At 42.1% G+C, this 22,577-nt stretch overlaps 4 protein-coding genes across 16 annotated transcripts in view; 2 read left to right on the top strand and 2 right to left on the bottom strand.

Moving 5' to 3' along the window:
* LOC116853819 overlaps window positions 1-287 on the top strand; it is a 4,761-nt gene extending 4,474 nt beyond the window's left edge. For all 5 annotated transcript variants that reach the window (XM_032835070.1, XM_032835067.1, XM_032835066.1 and 2 more), the window contains one exon: window positions 73-287. In XM_032835070.1, the coding sequence (XP_032690961.1) occupies window positions 73-178 (106 nt within the window). In that variant the 3' untranslated portion in view covers window positions 179-287. The remainder of the gene's footprint in view (window positions 1-72) is intronic.
* Window positions 288-3,030: 2,743 nt separating this feature from the next.
* On the top strand, window positions 3,031-4,319 carry LOC116852626 (probable peptide chain release factor C12orf65 homolog, mitochondrial). 2 transcript variants are annotated; one of them, XM_032833170.1, is made up of 2 exons: window positions 3,031-3,182; window positions 3,404-4,319. In XM_032833170.1, exon 2 carries the CDS (start codon window positions 3,481-3,483, stop codon window positions 3,973-3,975), a length of 495 nt encoding a protein of 164 aa, XP_032689061.1. In that variant the 5' UTR covers window positions 3,031-3,182; window positions 3,404-3,480; the 3' UTR covers window positions 3,976-4,319. The 2 variants fall into 2 exon arrangements, with proteins under 2 accessions (XP_032689061.1, XP_032689051.1); XM_032833160.1 differs by having other exon boundaries at window positions 3,400-4,319.
* Window positions 4,316-15,485, bottom strand: LOC116852604. Of its 6 annotated transcripts, none has more exons than XM_032833126.1 (7): window positions 14,992-15,485; window positions 13,977-14,089; window positions 9,884-10,126; window positions 9,546-9,808; window positions 9,286-9,457; window positions 8,929-9,173; window positions 4,316-8,747 (listed from the first exon to the last, which is right to left on the bottom strand). In XM_032833126.1, exons 1-7 carry the CDS (start codon window positions 15,080-15,082, stop codon window positions 5,039-5,041), a joined length of 4,836 nt encoding a protein of 1,611 aa, XP_032689017.1. In that variant the 5' UTR covers window positions 15,083-15,485; the 3' UTR covers window positions 4,316-5,038. The 6 variants fall into 6 exon arrangements, with proteins under 6 accessions (XP_032689017.1, XP_032689021.1, XP_032689032.1 ...); XM_032833130.1 differs by having other exon boundaries at window positions 8,929-9,170; window positions 14,992-15,484; XM_032833141.1 differs by lacking the exon at window positions 13,977-14,089 and having other exon boundaries at window positions 14,992-15,484.
* A 2,863-nt stretch (window positions 15,486-18,348) lies between these two features.
* Window positions 18,349-21,942, bottom strand: LOC116852731 (ileal sodium/bile acid cotransporter). 3 transcript variants are annotated; one of them, XM_032833368.1, is made up of 8 exons: window positions 21,794-21,940; window positions 20,582-20,632; window positions 19,920-20,225; window positions 19,616-19,837; window positions 19,327-19,501; window positions 18,988-19,250; window positions 18,726-18,912; window positions 18,462-18,658 (listed from the first exon to the last, which is right to left on the bottom strand). In XM_032833368.1, exons 2-8 carry the CDS (start codon window positions 20,597-20,599, stop codon window positions 18,462-18,464), a joined length of 1,368 nt encoding a protein of 455 aa, XP_032689259.1. In that variant the 5' UTR covers window positions 20,600-20,632; window positions 21,794-21,940. The 3 variants fall into 3 exon arrangements, with proteins under 3 accessions (XP_032689254.1, XP_032689259.1, XP_032689265.1); XM_032833363.1 differs by lacking the exon at window positions 21,794-21,940 and having other exon boundaries at window positions 18,349-18,658; window positions 20,582-21,747; XM_032833374.1 differs by lacking the exon at window positions 20,582-20,632 and having other exon boundaries at window positions 21,794-21,942.
* Window positions 21,943-22,577: the final 635 nt, after the last annotated feature.

Raw genomic sequence — 22,577 nt, 5'->3', positions numbered from 1 at the left:
TATATATATATATATATATATATATATATATATATATATATATATATATATATTACACGACTTTGTTTGTAGGATATCTGATAAGCTCGTAGATGAATTGATAACAGAAATTGGAAAGGAGCTGGAAATGCATGATGTTATACAAAAACTCTTAGAATTGGAATTCCAAGAATTTTAACAAGAAACATGCAAAATCGTATTATAAATTTAGGATATTTTATATACAACTTATACAAAAATTGACAGAGAATGTCAATTTTTTTAAATAAAATATTAATTTCGTACAATATGCTATTGTATTCTGTAATGTAACTTAACCCGGGAGTGGGCGCGTATCGGTCATTTCTACGTACTTTTTCGTTTTTTACTTATATCATCTAATCTATTGACATTATCGTATTTTCGCTTTTACGTAAATTTTCTTTGATGTTTTCTCGTATAGCATGGAGAAGTAGACGGTATAGACACGCTTATTTCTTTGTGAAATTTGATACGTTTTTAGCAGTCGGTTTAAAAGACCATAGCGCGCCTACTAACGTTAGTCTCTCATCTCTGCCGCGTCAGCGTCGCCGAACGTCTATTGTCTTTCCGAATCGTAGTTGGACGGACGGTTCTCTTTTTTTTTGTTGAATCAATAAAATTTTCAACAGCACGCGTAATTGGAATATATATTCTTGATTCAATAGCGATATTAAAATTAATATTTCAATCACATAATGTATTGAAACAATACATTTATTGAATGTATTGAAACAATACATTTATTGAATGTATTAATGTATTGAAACAATAAATTATCATATAATGTATTGAACCAATACATTATGTGATAAGTTTAATATTGCTATTAAACAAAAAGATTTATTTTCTATTTCTAAATTTATCAAATAAATTTTTAAGTTTATTAAATCAATGTTTAAGTTAATCAAAATAAAACGAGAGAAGCAAGAAATTCTTATTTTATTTTATTAAACTAAAAGAATGTCTTTTTTTACTAATGCAGTTAAAATAAAAATGATTTTATTTTTGAAAATAGGAAAAAAGGCTAATTTGAGTTCAAGCATGGTCGTAGTAGTGCTATATTACCTGAGTTGGTAAAACATTCCTTTTGTTAGGAAATAGAGTGATTTATTAATAACCTAAATATAAAGATTTTATTTTTAATTTATTCACATATAATAAGTTTAATATGTTTCCTAAACATATAGATATAAAAACATATTAGATATAAAAACATATTAACATATAAACATATTAACATATAAACATATTAGATATAAAAATGGTAAAGAGAAAAAAAGATGAGAAAAAGAAGAAATAGTGACATAATAAAATTATTTCCTTCAATTATTATGTTTCTTTTAATAATTGGATTGGTAATTTATTAATTATTACTTAATTCTTACACATATATGTTCTTAAATATATTTCAGTCAAAATGACCGATACGCGCCCACTAACGTTGATCCCGTTAACGCGCCCACTCGCGAGTTAATAAAGTTCAATTCATAAAATTCAAAGAGTTGTGTAAGCGGCTTTTTAACCTTCCTCTAGCTCGCATCGACTCCAACGCCGCGCTCGGCATTTTCGTATTTTATAATCGATTAATATTGAATTGTATCACTAGCCTTACAATTGCAATTCGTCTATCACAATAGAGTAAAGGTCGTCTGATCCGTCGTTGAGAAATACTACTTGGAAAATGAGGTATGGTCGACCATATTATTGAGTTATATCACGACCTCAATTTCTTCTCGAGGAAAGCGGCTCGTAGCGGAGACTTTGGAAATAATTTTACAAAAATAATGTTGAATCTATCTATGTATTACTATTGGTATCTATAAATCTATAAATGTATTACTATTGGTCAATTTTTTTTTTTTTTTTTTATTAAGATATTATACATAGCCTTTAAGTGCAAGCTTATTTGGCTTACTATTGGACAATTGACCAATATGTACGGTGGCAACTCGTAGCGGAGACGTCGAAACTAATTTTACAAAATCTCCGCTACGAGTCGCCACCGTACACATTGGTCAATTAACCAATAGTATTACATTTAACATAGATAGATTCAACATTATTTTTGTAAAATTAGTTCCGAAATCTCCGCTACGAGCCGCCACTTTCCTCGAGAAGAAATTGGGGCAAGATCTGGCTAATGGGACATAGGAGCTGCCCTTGGCCAATTTAACAAGAAGAAGAAGAAGAGAAATTGGGGTCGTGATATTCGAATAGACATAGGGTGCTTTCCAATTGTTTAACATCTTGACACACACGTACACAACCAATTTATTGGTCACATATTATCTAAAATATCTTCTAAGATAATATGCAACCAATAAACTGGTTTTGTGTAACACAGTTTACGCAACTGGAAAACATCCATAGCATCTAGATCCGACATTTTTTGTAACCCTTTATTCCTAATAAAAAAAAAATGAAGTAATATGACTCAATATGGTCGACCATACCTTATTTTCCAAGTAATATTTCTCAACGGCGAAACAGACGTCCTTTACTTTATTATGATAGACGAAAGTCTACAAGTTGTAACTTCTCCAAAAATGACGCTATCAGAACAGTTCCTAAAATACTTTAAAGCTTGAAATTTCTACTTTTCAATCATATTAAATCCATTACGTTACTATTATTTATTGCTAAGAGATATTGAGTTAAAAAAGAGAAATTAGGTGCTTTCCAGTTACGTACACTGTGTTAAACAAAACCAATTTATTGGTTGCATATTATCTTACAAGATATTTTAGATAATATGTGACCAATAAACTGGTTTTGTGTACGTGTGTGTCAAGATGTGTTAAGCAATTGGAAAGCACCCTATATTATAGAATTTCAGTACTGGTAGTGAATTTCGGAACACGCGCAGCCTAAATCAATGGTCTCAGTTGTAAAGAATAAATTCATTATTCTACCGCCTTTTAACAACATTTGAACATGTAATATATAATTTATATATAACATTATCAATTATATTACTTTAAAAGTAGTTTTAAAGAAACAAAATGAACCGAAATACTGTCTTAAAACTTTATAAAGATATATTGAAGTACGGAGAAAATTTGAAATTCACGGATAAAAAATATTTTCGATATAGAATACGTCAAGCTTTTAAAACGAATAAAAATCTGACCGACGAGACAGCAATAGATTTCCAATTAAAGGTAAGCATGATAACGTGCTAAAAATTCTTAATCTCTTATCGTCCTTAACCTATAAGTTACAATTGACATGATATTTATTTCAATTTGTTTTTATAACTAATAAATTGATATTATTTCTGCCATCTGCGGGATTTCTCAACTTTAAATTACATAACTTTGTATTAAAATTATCACACTGCAATTCTGTCTTTCAGAGCTAATTAACTTTTCTTTTTAGAAAGGATTGAAATTTTTGGAAGCTCAAAAAGTGTTGTAGATACCTTGATTGCCAAAAGATTTAGCATAAAAATAAGACATCATGTTCATGAGGTTGTCCATGTATTTAAAGACACACAGTGGAATCCACGCAACGGTCAACTGCAATGACTTCCTTGCACTAGGTGTCATGACCAATTGCGTGCAGGAAAGTGCATGGATTCGCAATAAGTCTTATAAACATTACCTCGATTACTCGAACGTACCTAAGCTAGATGAGGCCGACCTTGAGGAACAATTTGTTCGGGGCAGTGGACCAGGTGGTCAGGCAACAAACAAGACAAACAACGCAGTGATGTTAAAGCACAAACCCACTGGGCTTATTGTCAAATGCCACGAGACGCGCAGCTTATGGGACAACCAAAAACGCGCGCGTGAAATTCTGATAACAAAGCTCGACAACTTATTGAATAAGGAATGCTCTATCGAAGCTCAGATACGTACTATTCAGGAAAAACAGCTTATACGGAAGAAGTACAAGAGGAAAAAATTAGCAGAGATGAAGAAAGCGTTCCAGGAGCGCGAAGGCTTGACGTGACACGATTTGTTTGTTACTTTGCTTAAACCTTTTAGAATATAAATTTATCTTGGAAACTTTTTAGAAGTAGAATTGTTCAAAGGAAAGTGTTATCCTTTGCTCAGAATACACTGATAACAATTAATGCTAATAATATTCAACGCCAGTTAAACCAACTGAATTCATTTAATTGCATTCTTTAATCAAAATTATTTTTGATATTATGATAAAAACTGTAATCTAAAAAGAAAAACGAATTCATTATTAAATAAGTTAGAAATATAAACTGAAACCTACGAAATTTAACTTAAAAATATTTTCTGAAGTTGTAGGGAGATATATAATAAAATATATAATGAAATATATTTTAATGGAAAATTCGTATCTTTAATAATAATTGTGTTTCTCTTTCTGAACTCATGAGACTTACAATAGGTTTACTTGAAATAAAGTATACGGATAGTTCCGCTGGGAGAATCAAAAGATTCAGTAATGCGCATCATACAGAAATGATTACACTGTCATAAAGCTGTATGCAGTCTTGCGTACTCTAAAATATAATACACTCTACGTAGAAACAATCTTCGATATACTATGATACGAGAACGAAACGATTCTGTTATATCATCATCGAGTGATGCACAATTGTCTAATGCGAAAGAGGGGAAAAAACTAGAAAAAAAGGGAAAGAAGAGACAAAAAGAAGTGATACAATGTTAAATTGAATGGAAAAAGATAAACCTGGAGCATCTGTTTCCGAGAACACAAAGACCGCATCTAACAAATGTATAGTGTAGGGGATACCGTTTAGGCAGCGTTAAAACTAATCACCGGGAAGAACGGTACTAAGTAAAACGGTATCACTAAAAAGATAAAGAGAGAGACTGAGAGAGAAAGAGAGAGAATTCTATAGTGTGTCAGCGATGTTAAATACTATTCTACGTACACAAATAATATTTTTATACACAATGTACACCACAGCGGCGACGGGTGAGTCGACTACTTTGCCATTGTCGCTTGACCGAGTCGCGATTACAAGACTTAAGCCGAAGTAGAGTTCTCCATTCGATCGTTGTTCGGGTCTTCAGCTGTTTTTCAGCCACCGGCCGAACTGACCGCGACCAGACTTGAGGCGCTTCTTTACCGGTTTGGCCGTGCTCGATCGCGACATGGCGGAACTTCTCAGCCGTCTGTTGCTCGCCACCGTCACCGACAGAATACTGCTGTGATCAATGTCCACCTGATCGTCGAGCTTCATCATCCGCACGACTGGCTGAAAGTCGATGCTCGAACGACGCTGCCCCAAATCGACCGGCGACAATTCTGGCGGACTAATGCGCTCCGACAGCGGAGTGCCGCAGTCCACGTCGGACTCTTGGACGGACTCCGACGAGACGGCTTCGCTTTTGCGCTTCACGCCTACGCGTACCGCGGTGGTAGGGGCGGTCGTAGTCGGTTGCTGCTTCTTATTATTACACGTAATACTCAGGTAGGAATCCTTTTTACAGTTCTCGTCCTCGTACATCGCCGCCGCGACATCGGACGACGAAAGGTTCGCGGCGGCCGGCGGCCTCGATTGCCGTCTTCTCGACGCGTAGATGCGTTTCCGCGAACCAACGCGCCTACGCCTGCACAAGCCGACACCGTGGTGACGCTCCTCCAACAACGATATATCCGTCGGGCCGTCGGTGTTCTCGGAGTTACGGCGTCGTTGTTGCTGCTGTCGCTTCGGCGAGAGCTCGTGGTGCTTCCTAGGAACTACTATACCAGATTCTGCGTCCTTCCTACATGCCAACAGGTTGTCGTGGTTCTCGATCTCCGTGCGCAACTCCGTGCAGGCCAATTCCGACGTGGCGGCATGTTCACGTTGACCGCGTTTTCTTACGGGCGCCTTCGTGATAAAGTTCCTCTCGGCGATCGTCAACGTGTTGGCGACGTCTTTCCGATAGGACGAAGAGAGCTGATTCTCGTTGTTGCCTGGGTCGTTCTCGGAGATCTCCTCGATTTCAGACAGTTCTTTCTTGTACGGGTGGTATTCCTTACTCGACGAATAACATTTCCTATTGTCCGTCGCGACGTCCTTGCACATCGTATTCTGCGAAACTGACGATTCCACATAGCCGTCGTCCGTGCTCGCCGGAAGTCCCGTATCGCTGGTTTCTATGCTCTTGTCTCCTTTCGCGAAGGTCTCATAGCATAATTTGTGAGACGCGGTGGAAGCACAGGTATCCAGTGGCGGGACATCAATTTCGCTCTTCACATTGAACCGTTCCGTGCTGTTCGATATCGCCGCGACGTTGCTTAACGTAGTAAGCGCGTGAGCATCGTTTTGCTCCGACAATCCGTTAGACACGACCAGCGTCCGTCGCTCGGTCGAGCTGCCGTTGTTCGAGAAAAGCCGCTTGTCTAACAATGTTTTCCGTTCGCAGTACGCGCTGTCCGTCAAGACTTTACTGCTATTATTGCTCGACAGTTTCCTCTTCATCTTATTGTCAGGCCAACCGGTCCGATTTTTCCGTCGTTTCCGTCGCTTAAGCGGACACTCTGGATTGCCTTCGCCGCATTCTGAGCTGGCGCACGACGAGTTCTCTAAGCAGTTGACGATGTCGTGACAGTTGTCGAGCAGCTCCAGTAGATTCGACGGCGCGCCCTTCGGCACGCTGGACTCGTAAAAGTCGGTCTGCATCTGCTCGTCTGGCTCGAACGAGCCATCAAGTTCCGTCATACCTTTCGCGCTCAGCATCTCGTCGATCGTTCTCGCCATCTCCTTTAGTTCCTCGTCGACCTCCGAAGTTTTGTTTTTCGCATCCTGCTTCTGCTCTGGTCGAGGTGTATTCGTACGCGATCTGGCTGCCGGCGACTCCTCTATCGTATACAGAGTTGAAGCCGGCGTCTGCTGCTGCTGCTCTCTCTTGCGAATAATGGTAGACATTATGGCCAACGTGGACGCGTGGCAACGTGGGCTTTTTCTCGGCGAGCGACCCACACAGCCAACGCCGCGTCCGCGACCTCTCTTCTTACCTTCAATTCGGCCGTTCAAGTTCTTCAGCATGGTCTCGGAAAAATTTTCGATCTCATATGGCAGTAAAAACGGCTTCATGGAGTCATTCTCGCTGAAGCAGTGCCAGTACTCCGCGCCCGTATCCTGACGTTGGTAAGTTTGATACCACGGTTCGGATTGCGGTACTGCTTCAAAGGAGAACTGCATCTTCTCAATCTCCGCTGACGGTTTGGACGGATAAATCTTCTCCACATCGTCACAGTACGCCTGCGGTCTGTTGCCGCCAGCTTCCGTCTCCGACGATTTCTTCATGCGTTCTCCGCCATCGTCCACGGCGTCCTTGATGCCGGTCAATGGAGCTTGATACCTCAATCTGCTACCCAGCGTTTCGAACTTATAGTAATCGGTGTTGTCCTTGATGAACGCCTCAGCCTGCGTACGTCTTCTTTTTCTTGCTCGACCGAGATGTACAGAGTCCTGCGAGTCTTCCTCGGTAACCTCTTGTTTCACTGGCGAACTAGAAATCAACGACGGCGAACTCGGTGACGCTCTCGTTTCGTTCGCTTCGCTCTCGGTATCCCTCGGCAGCACGCTGCTCTGGTCACCGTAACTAATATCGCTGGAATCGTCCCGTTTCGGTTCACCAAACATAAAGGACTCCGCCTCGTCACTGAGCAATGACAGTTCAGACTTCCTTACGCGTTTGAATCTAACAACTACCGGTTTCTCACTGGACGGCGCCTCCTCCTTCTTCATCTCATTGTCACCGTCTTTGGCGATCGCGTGTTGCGAATTACCACTTGGTATCGCGCTCGATCGCAATTTGTTTCCCAGTACCTCGACTTTGTAATAAGCGCGATTGTCTTCGATCAGACGCTCCTCTACCGATAACCGATGCCGTCCTCTGATGTTTCTGCCGCCTCTTCGACCGGTTCGTGGATGATGCTTGGACTTCGCATACCTGGTGTGCTCCCCTTGCAACGTCTTTGTGTGGTCAACTTTGCGGCTGTGTCCGTTGCAAACGATGTCGGACGTGTCGATGAATGCAGCATCGTCCGAAAACTTTCTCGCATCCATCGTTTGCAATGCGCAACTGTCCCTGTGGATGGTCTCGTCATTGCACAACTTGGATATATTTACGATAAAATTATTCCCGACTACATCTTTCTTATTTATCGCACACTCGAAGGGGCCAGAGTTCTCATCGCCGTTGCGTTTGTCGTGATCTTTACTCTTCAGATAATTCGCGTCTTCCGATATACGATGCGAATTTATGATGCAGTTCTGCGTGTGCACAACCGTTTGTTGCAGATTTGGCGGATCGGAATTGCTGTGCTTGCTGTTGATATTATCTTCCTTGTTGTGGTACACTTCGTCGAGATCTTTCGAGAACGGTTTGATCTTATAGTCCTCCTGCTTGGACTCCTTTAGAATGTCCTCCGTGTACTTATCCTCTGTATCCTCCTCTGCGATCCAGATAGTGCCCTTTGTGCGTTTCTTGATAATGCAGCCCTCGAACTTGTCGTAAAACTTGTCGTTCTTTTCGACCTCGTGCCATGGGCTGCCTTTAGATCTTAGGAGGTGGCCGCTTTCGTGTTTCGTACGAGCACGTAGATTGTGCGGTGAGCTTAACTTTAGATTAAGGTTCCTGCGTGCACCATTACACTGCACCATTTTTATTTCATCAACACTAAAATTACTTAAAGTCTTGGTGTTTTTGGTTACCTTCTCTTCGGGCAGTACTACATTGTGGAGATTATTATCTTCATTGGGGAACAAATTGCAGTCTTTTCTGCAACAGAAATAAAAGAATCGTAAGCGATCGCATGAAGTACACAATTATTACATACATATACATCGAAATAGAGAGAGAGAGAGTTTTTAATTTCTATAAAATATATTTAATAAAAATAAATTTGAATATGTTTGGACATATGATTAAGTCGAAATCCTGCTTTTCTGCGTATACTCACTCGATATCCTTCGTTCCGTTCAGTTTCAAGAATGCTTCCACATTAGCGCCTGCATTGATTAACCTGTCCAACGACAAAAAATTATCGTCGTTCCGCGCGAAGTTTACATGTTGCTCGGTTTGCACGTGCTTTGTCAGATCGTCATAATGAGTACTACAAATCTCGCAGTAACCAGAGACCAACTGTTCCGTTCTACGGGCACGTGCAGCAGTTGCGCGGGGTCTCCGAGTCATTTCTTTACCCTGCTAACGTAAGGAAGAGATTAACCACAGTTTCTCTATAACGTAAAGATTCGATCATGTCTCGAATAATCGTTAGATAATTGACAATACTACACAATAGCAGCAACTAACGCACCTCCTCCTTATTTGTATATTCAATATTCTTCTTGTTCTCCTTGACCTCTTTGCCAATTAATTTGCTCGCCTGCCTTTCCTGCTTCTTCGTGTCAAAAGGACACGAGCCTGGGTCGCCGTCGAAGTTTAAGGTCGGCCACGCTGATAATTCCAGAAACACTGGTCTAGTATTCCTGCAGATAGACACACGACATATATTCTCGAGAGTGTCGGCATGTACTTGTGAAGTATCGCGCGTGATTACAACACAATTACACGTACCTGCGAAAGGACTCGAATTTGACGTACGATCCTTTCAGATGCTTAACTTTCAAATCTTTCTCTGGGTTATACTGATTGGCCTGCTTCAGATGCTTCAGGTTATACTCCTCATGGAAAGATACATAGATCTTTTCGAGCCAAGTCTGAAGTTTATCCGTCGACCAGATAGGAATACCCCAACTCTGGGCGTTGTCTAGTAGATCCACGGAACACTGTTGCGGCTGTGTCAGAGCACGTTCCAACATTGCATCCACCCGCGATTTCTATTCGAAAATGCAGACGCGAAATTATTACTCACAATGCAAAGCGATTGCGTGACTGTTTGTTTATCAACTTACAGATCTCTGGGTAGTTTGACCCCGTAGATTAGCAGAGTTGGACGAGGGGCATTCAGAGCTAAGGAGCGGCGTCGGGGGTGTAGGAGTAGGCGTTGTGACTTCTACGCTTCTGAGCGAGCGTGGTCCCCCGCTGCCTCCGCTGGCGCAAACCCATTTATGTCTGTCAGAGTTCGTGTAGCCCGCTTTGTCCACTCTGTCGCTGACCACGAGACTTACACTGCGCACTAGGAACAACTCAATCGTCTGGAAATAAAGAACAACGCGTTGAATGAGGACGACACCGAGATGGCTACGCGAAGTGTTATTAGCGAACGGGCAAGCGGTCAAAAGCCAACACTCTGTGAAGCAACTACACAGGGACTAGTAGCCAGCTATCACTCAGCGCACATTCTCTCAGGTAGCAATCGCGCGCATTCTTTCAGGTCAATCGCGCACAACGTTTGGAACTCTATTCCATTCTTCTCAGGCCGTTGCTCCCCGGCCACGGACAAAGAATCTCCGCGAGCGCGACCGGCCGCGCTTGTCGCCGAGCGAAAATATGCGACTCGGGCTGCAGCCTCGGGCACTTTCCGAACGCGAGCGAAGCAGCCAGCCAGCCAAGGCGAGTGATCGACAGAGACAGTCCGACACTTTCGAGGAAGTTTATCGTTTGCGCAACGAGCAAAACGAACGTCGTCGGGGCGCGCGGTATAACATATACAAACAGGAGACGAGACGGGACGCGCGCGCGCGGGGCTCGATCGCCTGCTTACTTGGCAGCGCGGTCATCGGACGCACACGCTTACATCGCGTTAACGCTGACGTCAAGTGATTTCGCGGCCTTCCTCGAGTGACAAGCGGCGGCGGTGGCGGTGGCGGCGGCGGCGGCGGCGGCGGCGGCGGCGACGACGACGACGGCGACAAAAGTCGACCGTTACACGGAGGAACGCGATCCAGCGACAAAGCGCGCGCGCGCGTTCTTCATACAGCCGACGCCGCTTGCCGTCCGGTCGCATAGCAGCGTTGTTCTAATAATACAACGCGCGTCAGCCTCCAGAAGGCGCCAGGACGGCGTGAGGGAACACGTGGGGTCGTCCGTGGCGCGCGTTGTCCACGTCCGACGCGCAATCGAGCGATAATGCGGCGGCTTACAGGAACGAGGACGTTGCTGCTGTCAAGCGGTGATCTCGTCACGCGCGCTCGACTATTTCTTTCCAACGAGACTCTGCGGCGGCGACGGCGACGACGACGACGACGACAGCGGCAGCGGCGGCGATGGGTAGCGGTTGCTCGTCGATAGTCGTGGCACGACGGAGACGCGAGTGTGGATCTACGTGAAGCACCTATGACGACGACGGTAGGGAGACGCGAAGGGCGACTTGGAAACTGTTCTGACGCCACGCAACGATGCTCGAGCGAATGGAAAAAACGGCCGAGAAAGGAGAAGCACGCCGACGCCTCGCTGCTGCTACTACGGCTGCTCGCAGCGGACAACTGTCACGCACAAAATGGCCATTCGCCGTTAGCAGCTTGGCACGGGGGCCTGGAGGCGGCGCTCGGCCGCGCGCGTTACTCTCCGCTCCTCTCTCGTCGTCGACGCCGAGGACGACGTGTCGCGCGCGCTGCATTTCCGTCTCGGCCGTTTCGCTCGCACCGCACTATCCTGTCCTGTCGGCACAGGACACCGTCTTCCATGACGCGCCACGCTCGCCCTGTCATTTTTCGAAATCGCGCGACTTTGCACGCGGTTGCTGCTCAGGTGGCGCGACGCGCGCCGGTTTCTCGCGATTTGTTTGTCAACAGACGGTTATCTGCACGAGACAGCCGGCTCCGATTAGCAGCAATTTGACAGCTGACTCTATTGATAGATGTATTGCGAGAAGACTCTATTTGATGTTTGCGCTCCAACCGCTGCGGAAGATCGAATATCAGGCCTATTTGCGCGCGAGTTCGTTAAGAAATCGCTAGAGAAATTGAGCTCGGTAAAAGTGGCTTTTCCGAATATCATCGAATGGAACAAGGTTAAAGTGTATAATGCGTGCGGAATATATTTATAGCCTGTGTCATATGTTGCGCCGCAATCGTCGCGAGAGATTCTTTTTCTCTCACTTTCCTTTCGAATTCGTTGTTTCGGCTTTCCTTTTGAAAGAAAGTTTCATATCTCCGTGATGAGAATGCGATGCATATTACGTCGTCGAGTTTACAGGCCGCATGTACCGCCAAGTAGAGCACGACAGTGCGCTATTTATTGCGTGTACGAGCGTGCAAATGTGACTCAATGTGATTGCAGCGGTAAAAATTTCGACCCGTTGCTCGATCACTTCGTATTTTCTCTTCTCCGCAGCCGAGAACTTCGCACGTCGCTCTGAAGATGGCGCGAGTCACCGCGAACTTCATCGTGGAATTGTTTGTCAACAGAAAAATCGCCGTCAACGTGCGCGACAATGATCCGTGTGATACATACGTGCGTGCGTATAACAGTACGAACGTACGTAACGTAAAACGCCAACATGGTACTCGACGTTGCCGCTGCCTGCCTGCCTGCCTGCCTGTCTGTCTGTTTGCTTGTCTGCTGTCTGCCTGCCTATCTCTGCCTGTTTATGTGCCTGCCTGCGTGTCTGCTTGACTGCGAGCGAGCCGATGTGCCGCGAGAGAGGCTGAATTTAGGGCGTAGCCCGTGCGCACAGCTCAGTAACGACGTAACAACGTGCGGCGGCCTCGCGCGAAACACGGCGACTCCGTAACGCACGCATGCAAATCCCACTTCCTCCGTAATGCTTCGCCAGTTGCACCGACTTGGCCTCACCAACGTCGGATCTGTGTTTCTTTAATGTTACACTCGGTTACATTGCGAGTTGGACAAGTATATATCTTTGAGTCATTGGAGAACAAGTGAAAACAGAGGAAGGAAATTCGGAATAAAGAAAATAAACAAAAAGACATTTATCAGCTGTGAGATTAATATTTGGAACGAAGCAATTCGCGATACTGGTGAAAAACAGAGAGGAAAGTGTACGGATTCCAAAGGCGCCTCACTTGAAGACAATATGTCGAAACAAGGTTTTTTTCAATTCTGTCTCCGGGAAGAGCTGGAGAATCAGTCGTCTCGGTTAATTTCGCTCGACATTTGTGACAAGTAGCCGTGGCGAAATTTAGACATCGCGAATCGGGTTTCCATGTAAAGCTACCAGTTACGTGTTTTCGTGACCTACTTGTGAGAAGAGAGTAAAAGTAAAAATAAAACTGAAGTAGAGCCTATTGGTGACACGTTCTACCGGTCATATCGGTACTTTTTTGCGAAATGAAATATAGTAAATTGGTCATTCGATTGTTTATCTCTATGTTGTTGTCGATAGATAACAAAGAGAGACTTTCATTTGATGACAAACTCGCTCCGAGGCGCGCATCTTTCTTTCTTTTTTCCCTTTTTCGACGATTCGAAAAAAGCTTGGAAAGTTTATAAGCGTAATTACGTTAATTTTGTTCTAATTGAATGTAGAGTCGGATGGGGATCGTTCCCGGGAAATTAGTTTGAACGCGACGTGGAAAACTGCGAGGCTGGCTGGCTGGCTGGCTGGCTGGCTGGCTGGCGGGCGGGCGGAAGTTCGGCCGTTGGCGATTGACCCGGTAAGATCCGTGCGCGTTTTCGGGAACGAGTTTGCCGTTCCGGCAGTTCGATAATCGCGCGCGTACTCAGTATCGCGCGCGCGGCAACGGGGTCGGCTTGAATGGCCGCGGAACGCATCACGAGAGGAGATTCGAATTTTTTTGCTGCGCCTCCCCTCAGCGGGGGAGCGCGACGAAACGGCTGTAGGCATAGCGATCGAAAATGGCGGGAAGAGAGGAAGAGTATCCGAGAGAGGGGCAGAGAGAGGGAGAGGAGGGGGAAGAGAAAGAGGAGGGAGAAAAAGGGAAGAGAGAGAGAGAGAGAGAAAGGCAGAGAGAAATGGAGGGAGAGACAGAGGCAGACAGAGAAAGTATGAGAGAAGGAGACACACACTCACCCAAAATACACCAAAACGCTCTGACAAATCGATAAGCGCGAAACGAAGCGGGAAACGCGTACACAGCCTACTACACAGTATCCCGAGAGAAGATATGAAATGCAACTCACTCCGCCCAACTCCTTGATCTTCGCCTCTAACTTGGTCGCAATCGCATGGTTCTTTATGTCCAAATAGAACGACTTCTTTTCCAAAGGTTTTTGGCCCTTTTTTATACGCACATCTACAAAAGAAGTTTTAGCCAAAGTTCATACTTCGCTCTGTACCACGCGCGATGACGATACATGGTCGTATCGCCGCTCCGCGAACATACGTAACCGAAGTTTACGGGACGTTAAAGAGTTTTTTTTTTTTTTTTTTTTTTTTTTTTTTTTTTTTTTTTTTCTTTCTATGTATTTTTCAAGGACGCGATAAAGAGAGTGTCAGCTCACTGTTAGTTGCTGTCTCACACGCACTTGTACCAACCGCTGTACAAATCACATGATACAGACAGTTTGGTGCAGCATCTAACCAAGCGACAGTAACGAGCAACGTTGAAATTATCTACTCACGTCCAAGGGGAACACAGAGGATAAAAGAGATGCACGAAACATCAATTATCATTAATCGTTCGCGTCGTGTCCAGCGAGAGAGAGAGAGAAAGAAAGAAAAACCAGCGGTGATCATTCAGAGTATTTATCACTGGCAGCTGTAATACGTTTTTTTTCTTTGCTTAATTTGTAGCATCGTAGGCTCAGACAGAAAGAGAGACAGAGAGAGAGAGAGAAAGAGGGAAAGAGAAAACCGTCTGATCCATCGTACAACTCAAGAGGACCTCTATAATAACACATGTATACACAGAGCAGTATAGCATAAGTTTCTCCGCTTGAAGGACTACAGATACTCTCAGTGATCACCGTCTCGTTGTTGTTCCCCGCCTCCCGCCAAACAGCATACACGCTCCTCGCGAGTCGGGACGGGAGAGTACTTTGATGTACGTGCGCGACGTACGTTAACACACAGCCGCGCCCGGACAAACTTGTCTCTCTAGCACAATGTCCATTAACGGGCCGGCCCGACCCGGCTCGGCCCGACGCGTTATTATGCAACGCACGAATTACGCGCGCGACGCAGCGACTAACTTACGTGACGCTCGCTGATCGGACTTGTATTCTCTCGATGGCTTTCTATCTCTCAGTTGCTGCTGCTGGGACTGCTGCTTGGACGGCGATAGCATTCCTAGGCGATGATGATGCACTGCACGCACCGCAGCGACGTTATCTCGCACTTCTCATTGGCGTCCCTCGTCGTCGTCGTCGTCGGAGCACTTCCCATCCTCATCGACACACCGAGTAACGTCGCAGAGGCGCGGTCGCATACTCGCACACACACACACCTCTCTCTCTCTCACTCTTTCTTTCCGTTGGCACACAGTTTTCTCTCACTTCGAGTCACTGCCGTGTGGCCGGGAAAGACGCGATCACGACTAGCACTCTGTGAGTCGTTGACCGTCACGAGCAGATTGCATTTTACGCACCAACGTGCACCGCCGAAAGTCCTGCTCGCTCACTCTCCTCTCGTATCGTCAACTGCAGCATAAACTGAACATACGCGCTGAAGTCAGCGGCGAGAACGTGCGACAGTGTGCTGCGAACAACCAATCGCAAGCCGACAACTTCAGGGAGCGATTAGATGTAGCGCGGTATGCGGTATGTGGTACGTGAAACGCTGTAAAGTAACTAGAAATCGCGCGCGGTAAGCCGCGTCTGTTTTCTCCCTCCCATTACGGGAGCGGTGCACTTGCACATGGTGCATTTGGACACAGCCAATCACAGCACCGTGTGATTAGAGACATTTGTAGGGTCCTTGGAACAGCGACTTGTGATTGGACTGTGTCCAATTGCCCCGTGTCCAACTGATATACACCCTCCCATTACATGGAGCAGAAACTGTGCGAAAAGCGGCACGGGCTAATGATAAATTTTCATTTCTATACACTTTTAAATTTTTACTTATTAATTGATTTAAATGCAATTAATAAGTAAATTTGTTGAAAAAATAAGAATATTGGTAAAATGTGCATAAAAATAAGTTAATACATTTTAGAAAATGAAAACAAATGAGAATTTGTCAGCACGTGCTACATCTAATCGCACCCTCCAAAATGCTTTCCATTCGTAATCCGGCCAAAGAGAGAGACAAGGTCTGGTTTACATCGGGTGCTTTCCAGTTGCGTAAACTGTTATGGCTCCTGCACACAGGACGCGGTAAGCTTGCCGCGGTATGCTTGCCGCGCGGCGAAAGTCCGCGCCACAGCCAATCAATATGTTGTTTTTCCGTAAGAGCTAGAAGGTTATTACGGAAAGCAGCATATTGATTGACTGTCGCACAACTTCCGCCGTGCGGCAAGCATTACCGCGTCCTGTGTGCAGGAGCCATTACCAATATAACTGGTAAAACCAGTTTATTGGTTGCATATTATCTTACAAGATATTTTAGATAAATATGACCAATAAACATTTCAAAACATCTTTTTCGAGGAAAATTTTATTCCTAAATCAATAGTTTATGTTACATACACTATAGATTTAAGAGCTAACGCACAAGCACATCCGTAACATGTTATGTTACGTTAAGTACTGACAATGCAATAGCCATACTTGTACGTAAAATTAAACTTAAGCCAACGCACAAAGAAATTCATAAACTTAACATGTTACGGATGTCTTGTGCAGAGGCTCTAAAAGTAAAATTTTTCTCGGAAAGGACGTTTGGAATGCAACCCTATATTCATTGAGCTTTTGCATCTGATTGGTTTATATTTTTAAATTAATACATACCACATACAAGTGGTCTGTTCTTTTCAGCTGCACTGCCTATTATGGATTTCTTCGGAATCAATTCCGATCGGAACATTCAGTTATTTCCTAGATTTCTATTGTCTTTTGTAGGGGAAACGAAATTATTCCGATCGGAATTGATTCCGAAGAAGTCCAGGGGTGCGTTCCGTTTCTACGCATGATGCGCATGAAACGCAGCGTTAGAGTGACAGAGATACGAGAATGAGATAAAAAGAGAGGGAGAGCACTAGGTGAGGTTGTCGAACTTAGGTTAGGTTAGTTCTCGAACGCATGAGATCGCATGGACTGCACTACCTTGGAGCTGAGGCAGTCATGCGTTCGAGAACTAACCTAACCTAGGTTCGAGAATCTCACCCGAGTGCTCTCCCTCTCATTTTATCTTACTTTCGTATCTCTGTCACTCTAACGGTGCGCTTCATGCGCATTATGCGAGGAAACGGAACGCACCCTATAATAGGTACCCTGAACTGGTGCAATAAGTTAAAATGAGACAAGTATATGTTTTCTCACTCTAACTTATTGCACCAGTTCAGCAGTGCAGCTGGAAAGAACAAACCAAAGAATCGCTGAGTGGTGTAGTACTAAATGCACTCGATTCTTCATGTGTAAGGTGCCTTTACATGGGAGCATCGAGCGTTAAAGCGGTAGCCAATCAACGTGCCACTTTCTGCAAGAACTATAAGTATACTTCTGGAACCTGATACGTTGATTGGCTAAAGCTTTAACGCTCGATGCCGGAACGCTCCCATGTATTGGTACCTTTAGTGTTTAGTTCGTTAACTTTAAATTTAAAGGTTATATCAGAGATGAGATTTAGATTTTTTGAAAATGTATCTACAAATTTTGTGTACAAATGCGGTATTTGCATCCAAGTGTTTGTATTTACAAAAAATTCCGTAATTATAAGAGGAGAAATTAGACTAGAAAACTAATATTTATTTTATCACTTCTTAAATATATAAATGCAGATCATGTAACATTTATAAAAAAAACTACGTTTTGTTTTGTATATTGTTTTGTTCGTGGCAAATAATACTTTGTATCTGTAACAATGTATCAAACTAAATTAAAAACCGTCGTTATTTACATAGTTATTTGAGTAGAAACTTTATAAAAATATACATATTCTTAAACAATTGTTTAGTAGATAGATATAGATATTAGTATTTACAACCATATGACATTTATGACCAAACTATTTCTCATAAGAGATTCTTCAATATTGACACAAAATACATAAATATGTAAGTTGCAAACTACTCGTCAAAATATCATCATTAAGGCTCCTGGGGAGTCGCATCATCCATCTCCTTTTAATGACGTCAGAAGCGAGAAAGCATGCTAAAAATTCCTGCAAAATACGTCGAGAAAAACAGATATATCCACAAAACGACATTTGCGATCGATTAAGTACACCTCTAAAATACTCCGTACACTTTCCTTTTGTTCTAAAAATCAATAGATAATCGGAAATATGATAAGATAATGAGGAAATTAGGTTAGAAAAGACGATTGCACGTCACATTTATTTTATAATTATCTGTTGATTGTTAGAACAAAAGGAAAGTGTACGGAGTATTTTAGAGGTGTACTTAATCGATCGCAAATGTCGTTTTGTGGATATATCTGTTTATCTCGACGTATTTTGCAGGAATTTTTAGCATGCGTTTTCTCGCTTCTGACGTCATTAAAAAGAGATGGATGATACGACTCCCCAGGAGCCTTAAATGTAAAAATTATCACAAAATTTATATTTTACTCTGTATTAATTAATTGAGATGCATTTGGTTGCATGGTGTTGTAAGTATTTGTAATTTCATCCTTGTTTAACGACGGATTAGAATTAGACATCCTTTTAGCCTTTATTTTTTGCCTATACTGATAAATTAACTTTATGATGTACAGGATCGTCAATGGTATCGGTGTCATGATCGCGGAAGACACAGGAATTACTGAAAAAGAATTCGATAATTAGATAATTATAGTAATATAAGTATACATGTATTAGGATACACTCACCAGTGGTTAGATCATCAGCAGGTGGCTTAAGGGTGAATCGTAACAAAAATATGGACACACCTGTGTTCTGAATACCAGTTTCAATAGCTATGGCTCGTATGTCGGCTTGGGGTTGCCTGCACAGTTTTGCTACTATGAAACCAAACAAAAAGCCCAACCAAGGCAGGCCCATTCCTGCTATTACGATCTGAAACAGTAATAAATACATACATCTGCGTCCTATTATATTCCCTGCAATTTCATAAAAGAAATATTGAGTTACCTTCCATGAAAATAGTTTGAAAAGATACATGTTAGTCACAATGGCGAATATAATGATGAAAATAATCAGAATCACAGAGAACGGTTTCATTATTCGTATCAATATTCTCGATACTTTTGGAAGCTTTCTTTGAATGAAAAACCCTATGGCTAGTGGTATCACGAGGCCAACTACAACTGTACCAATCTGACCATAGGGTACGTTGAGATTTCCCTGCGCGAAGATATATCTGCCCAATGTAAAGATCCAAAATGGCATCATTCCTACAGAGAACAGTAAATATTTTATGATATATGAATGAAACATATAAGTATAATTATTTGATATGATATTCCTTACCAAATGCAGCAATAGTACATAATGTCGTCATTGTGACAGACAGATTTAGATTGCCTTCAAGTAATACTGTCCAAATGTTAGAAGCACCACCACTCGGACTTATTCCTGTGAAGAACATTCCTATTTGTAGTTCAGGACGACCAGGAAATAAAATATTTCCAATGGCAAAACTTAACTGGAAATAAAATAAAATCTGGGTCATAGGAAATGTGGATAATAAAAGATTATGCAAAATATATGACTGTGCAATGCCTATTGCTTGTTTTGTTCTTAATAAAAGAAGATTTACCAATGGCATGATGAGGAACTGGCAGAAGAAACCTATGGTTGGACCTATTGGCTTTTTCAATGTGTTGCGACATATATCCCAATCCATTGCACAGCCAAAATTAATATACAGAATGGATACAAGCACCGCAACACTGATAGTGAATATGGTATCTATTGTACGTATCTGTCGTGTTATGGTAATAACAGAAACATCTTCCAATTTTAATATCTCCTTATTGTCCTTTTTGTTTTAAAAAAAGAACTTTTAGTTGTATATTAGGAATTAAGTGACAGTTTTAGTTACTCACTTCTCAATAGCTTACCCCACTTTTTGTTAGAGTAAATGACAATTTTGTTGTACCAAGGAATACACCGGTAACATTTAAAACACCATTAAAAAAAGTTCCATTGCGCACCAATTTGTCACTAGCTAGATTTGATCTTGCTATATCATTATCCGAATGTGGTATTAATATAAAGTTTGGCACAGGAGGATCATGTAAGACGAATGGAACTGACACTACATCATTCATGTGCACAGTTATATCAGATGCAATGTCGATTCTTGCTGCTGCTGCTGCTCCTTGTAATATTAAATATCCTATTACAATAGTTACAACCGTCATTTTCTGTAAACACACCAAGAATAAAACCATCAGCGCATTGAATTGATCCACTTCTTCAAGAGAGAGTTGAAACAAACTATTACACAACTCTTTTGAAACTGAACGTAATTATATTAATGTCATGAATTAATAAGATGCGATAAAAAGGCAAACGTGCTAAGATAGCTCGAGATAGCTACACAAAACGTGACATATCACAACTATATCCATTGCGGAAAAAAAGTGGACTTCTTTATTGGAATTAGAGAACATTTCCACAAAGTAAAGAAAGAGGGAAGAAATATTTGTTGTTATCTCGGGTGATAAACGCTTTCTACGCAATTAGAGTATTAGCGATCAAAACGTCTGTACACACGTACCTTCACGTACATCGGCATTTTGCACTTCGACGTAGTGTCGCATAAGAAGTGCTTGACACATGTAAATACAATCATATACATTGCAAATATTACATCACGTACGATTCACGCAAACAATTAATCTTTATCTCTTATTAGTTTTTCACAAGTAATATTAATAGTCATCATTTGTGACGAAACATCATAAATAATTGCATAATCGGCACGAGATTGTACCGCCATTCTTATGCACAATATGGTAGGAGGTGCTGGTTTGGATCGGATGCGATTCTCTCAACTTTCATGCTAAATATATGCGACCGCTGTTCTATTTGTCGTAAACACACAGATGGGCAAAAGCGCGTTGTATTTTTGTCTGAGATATTCGTCGAACCGGCGAGATAACAATCACCAATGTACTGAACGTTGTGCTAATCAGTTTGTTGAGTTCTGCTATGACACTCTTTTCTCATTCAGTCAATTCGCCGACAATGAACTTGAATCAACGCAAGGCAGTCTTTTGGTATGCGGAATTACTCGAATTCTTTGAGTCGATGCTTTTCCAGGAAGTAATTGGATGCGAAATTGTAACTATAGAGGTATTTAATGTTGGAAAGATGCTGAAGCTTTCATAAAACGAATAAATACGATCCTTAACTTGTCGATTTGCAGGTCTCTGTTTTGCGCGATATTTAATTGAAGATTCAATTATTGATATCCTGAATGGTAAAAATTATAGAGAAAACTCCAACGAAGAATAAATTTTGTTAGAATACATGATGAAGAAACGTCGGTTCCTCCTTGCTACTTTTAACAACAAGTATTAATTCTCATAATAAGCAGTATAAAACAAGTAATGATTTACGATGTGGCAATAAAAATTATTGTTTCGCAGGTACTGCTTATGCTTCGCTTGCTGAGGATGTGATTTGTCTTATACGCGAATAAAATACTTTTACATAAATTGCGAAAGCTTAGCCTTGATTTGCTTTCGGAATCTCTTGGATCGACAAAAGTCTAAAATGTCAAGTCTCTTCGGTATTTCATTCTCCCGAGCGAGAATTCCATCGATCTATCGCATTACGTCAACACGACTGTCCATCGAATTTCCCAACTGATAAAAATCGGTATTCGCGGCGACAAATATTACACAACATCAAAAATATGTATAAAAGATATTTTCATAATTGACAATGACTCATGATTGATAATAATTAGTTCAAGGACACTTACGTTGCAAAAATTTGCGATAGATTCAACAGCACTCGCGATCACGTCTTGCGTCGAACACGTGTGATTTTTCTTGTGCTACTGCGATAAGTTCCGTGCGAACGTTTGACACGAATGCTGTGAATATACGTTCCGTGTGACCGTTTGGCGCGAATGTCCTCTGCATATTCTTGTTTCTTCAAAGATCCCTCTCCTTCGCTTTCCAGTAGTGAAGTGCATCCAAGAGTGGGAGATGATCAGCGATACTCCGTTATATCAGGAAATAGTAATACTTATCAAGCATCTGCTTTTATTTTATCTCTCTACTTCTTCTATTTTTTTGATTCTTTTTCGACGCTACTATCTCCTGTAACTTATTTATTGCGCTTAAAGTTTCATCGTTATTAATATCAATATCATAAATGGATATAGCAACACAGGAATATTCATCATTAAGAAATCACACAATAGAAATAAGATAATTGATGCAAAAGAGATTCAATGTACTGGAAATACGAAAACATTCCAAGATAATATTCCAAAATATTCCATCAGATGCGAAAAAGTAGTTACAAGTAATCACATATCTTATACAAATCGAGAATAGAATGTTTTTCCGTTGCAGTTGATACAGAAGCATTTAGAAAATAACTTGATTTGCTTTTACCTGCTTCATGTTTCACCTTTTCCAGACTCAAGATAAGACAAGCGTAAAATTGCCGTTGAAGCAAAAAAGGCTGAAAAAATGTTAATACTGGCAAGCACGTACGCGCGACTGTACATTCGCTGAGAGTAATGAGAAACACTG

This window comes from Odontomachus brunneus, unplaced genomic scaffold (genome assembly GCF_010583005.1).
Source record: "Odontomachus brunneus isolate Ranch 3 - 2012 unplaced genomic scaffold, Obru_v1 Obru_scaffold_006, whole genome shotgun sequence".
Taxonomy (NCBI): Eukaryota; Metazoa; Arthropoda; class Insecta; order Hymenoptera; family Formicidae; genus Odontomachus; species Odontomachus brunneus.
This window is presented reverse-complemented; position numbering and strand designations above follow the sequence as displayed.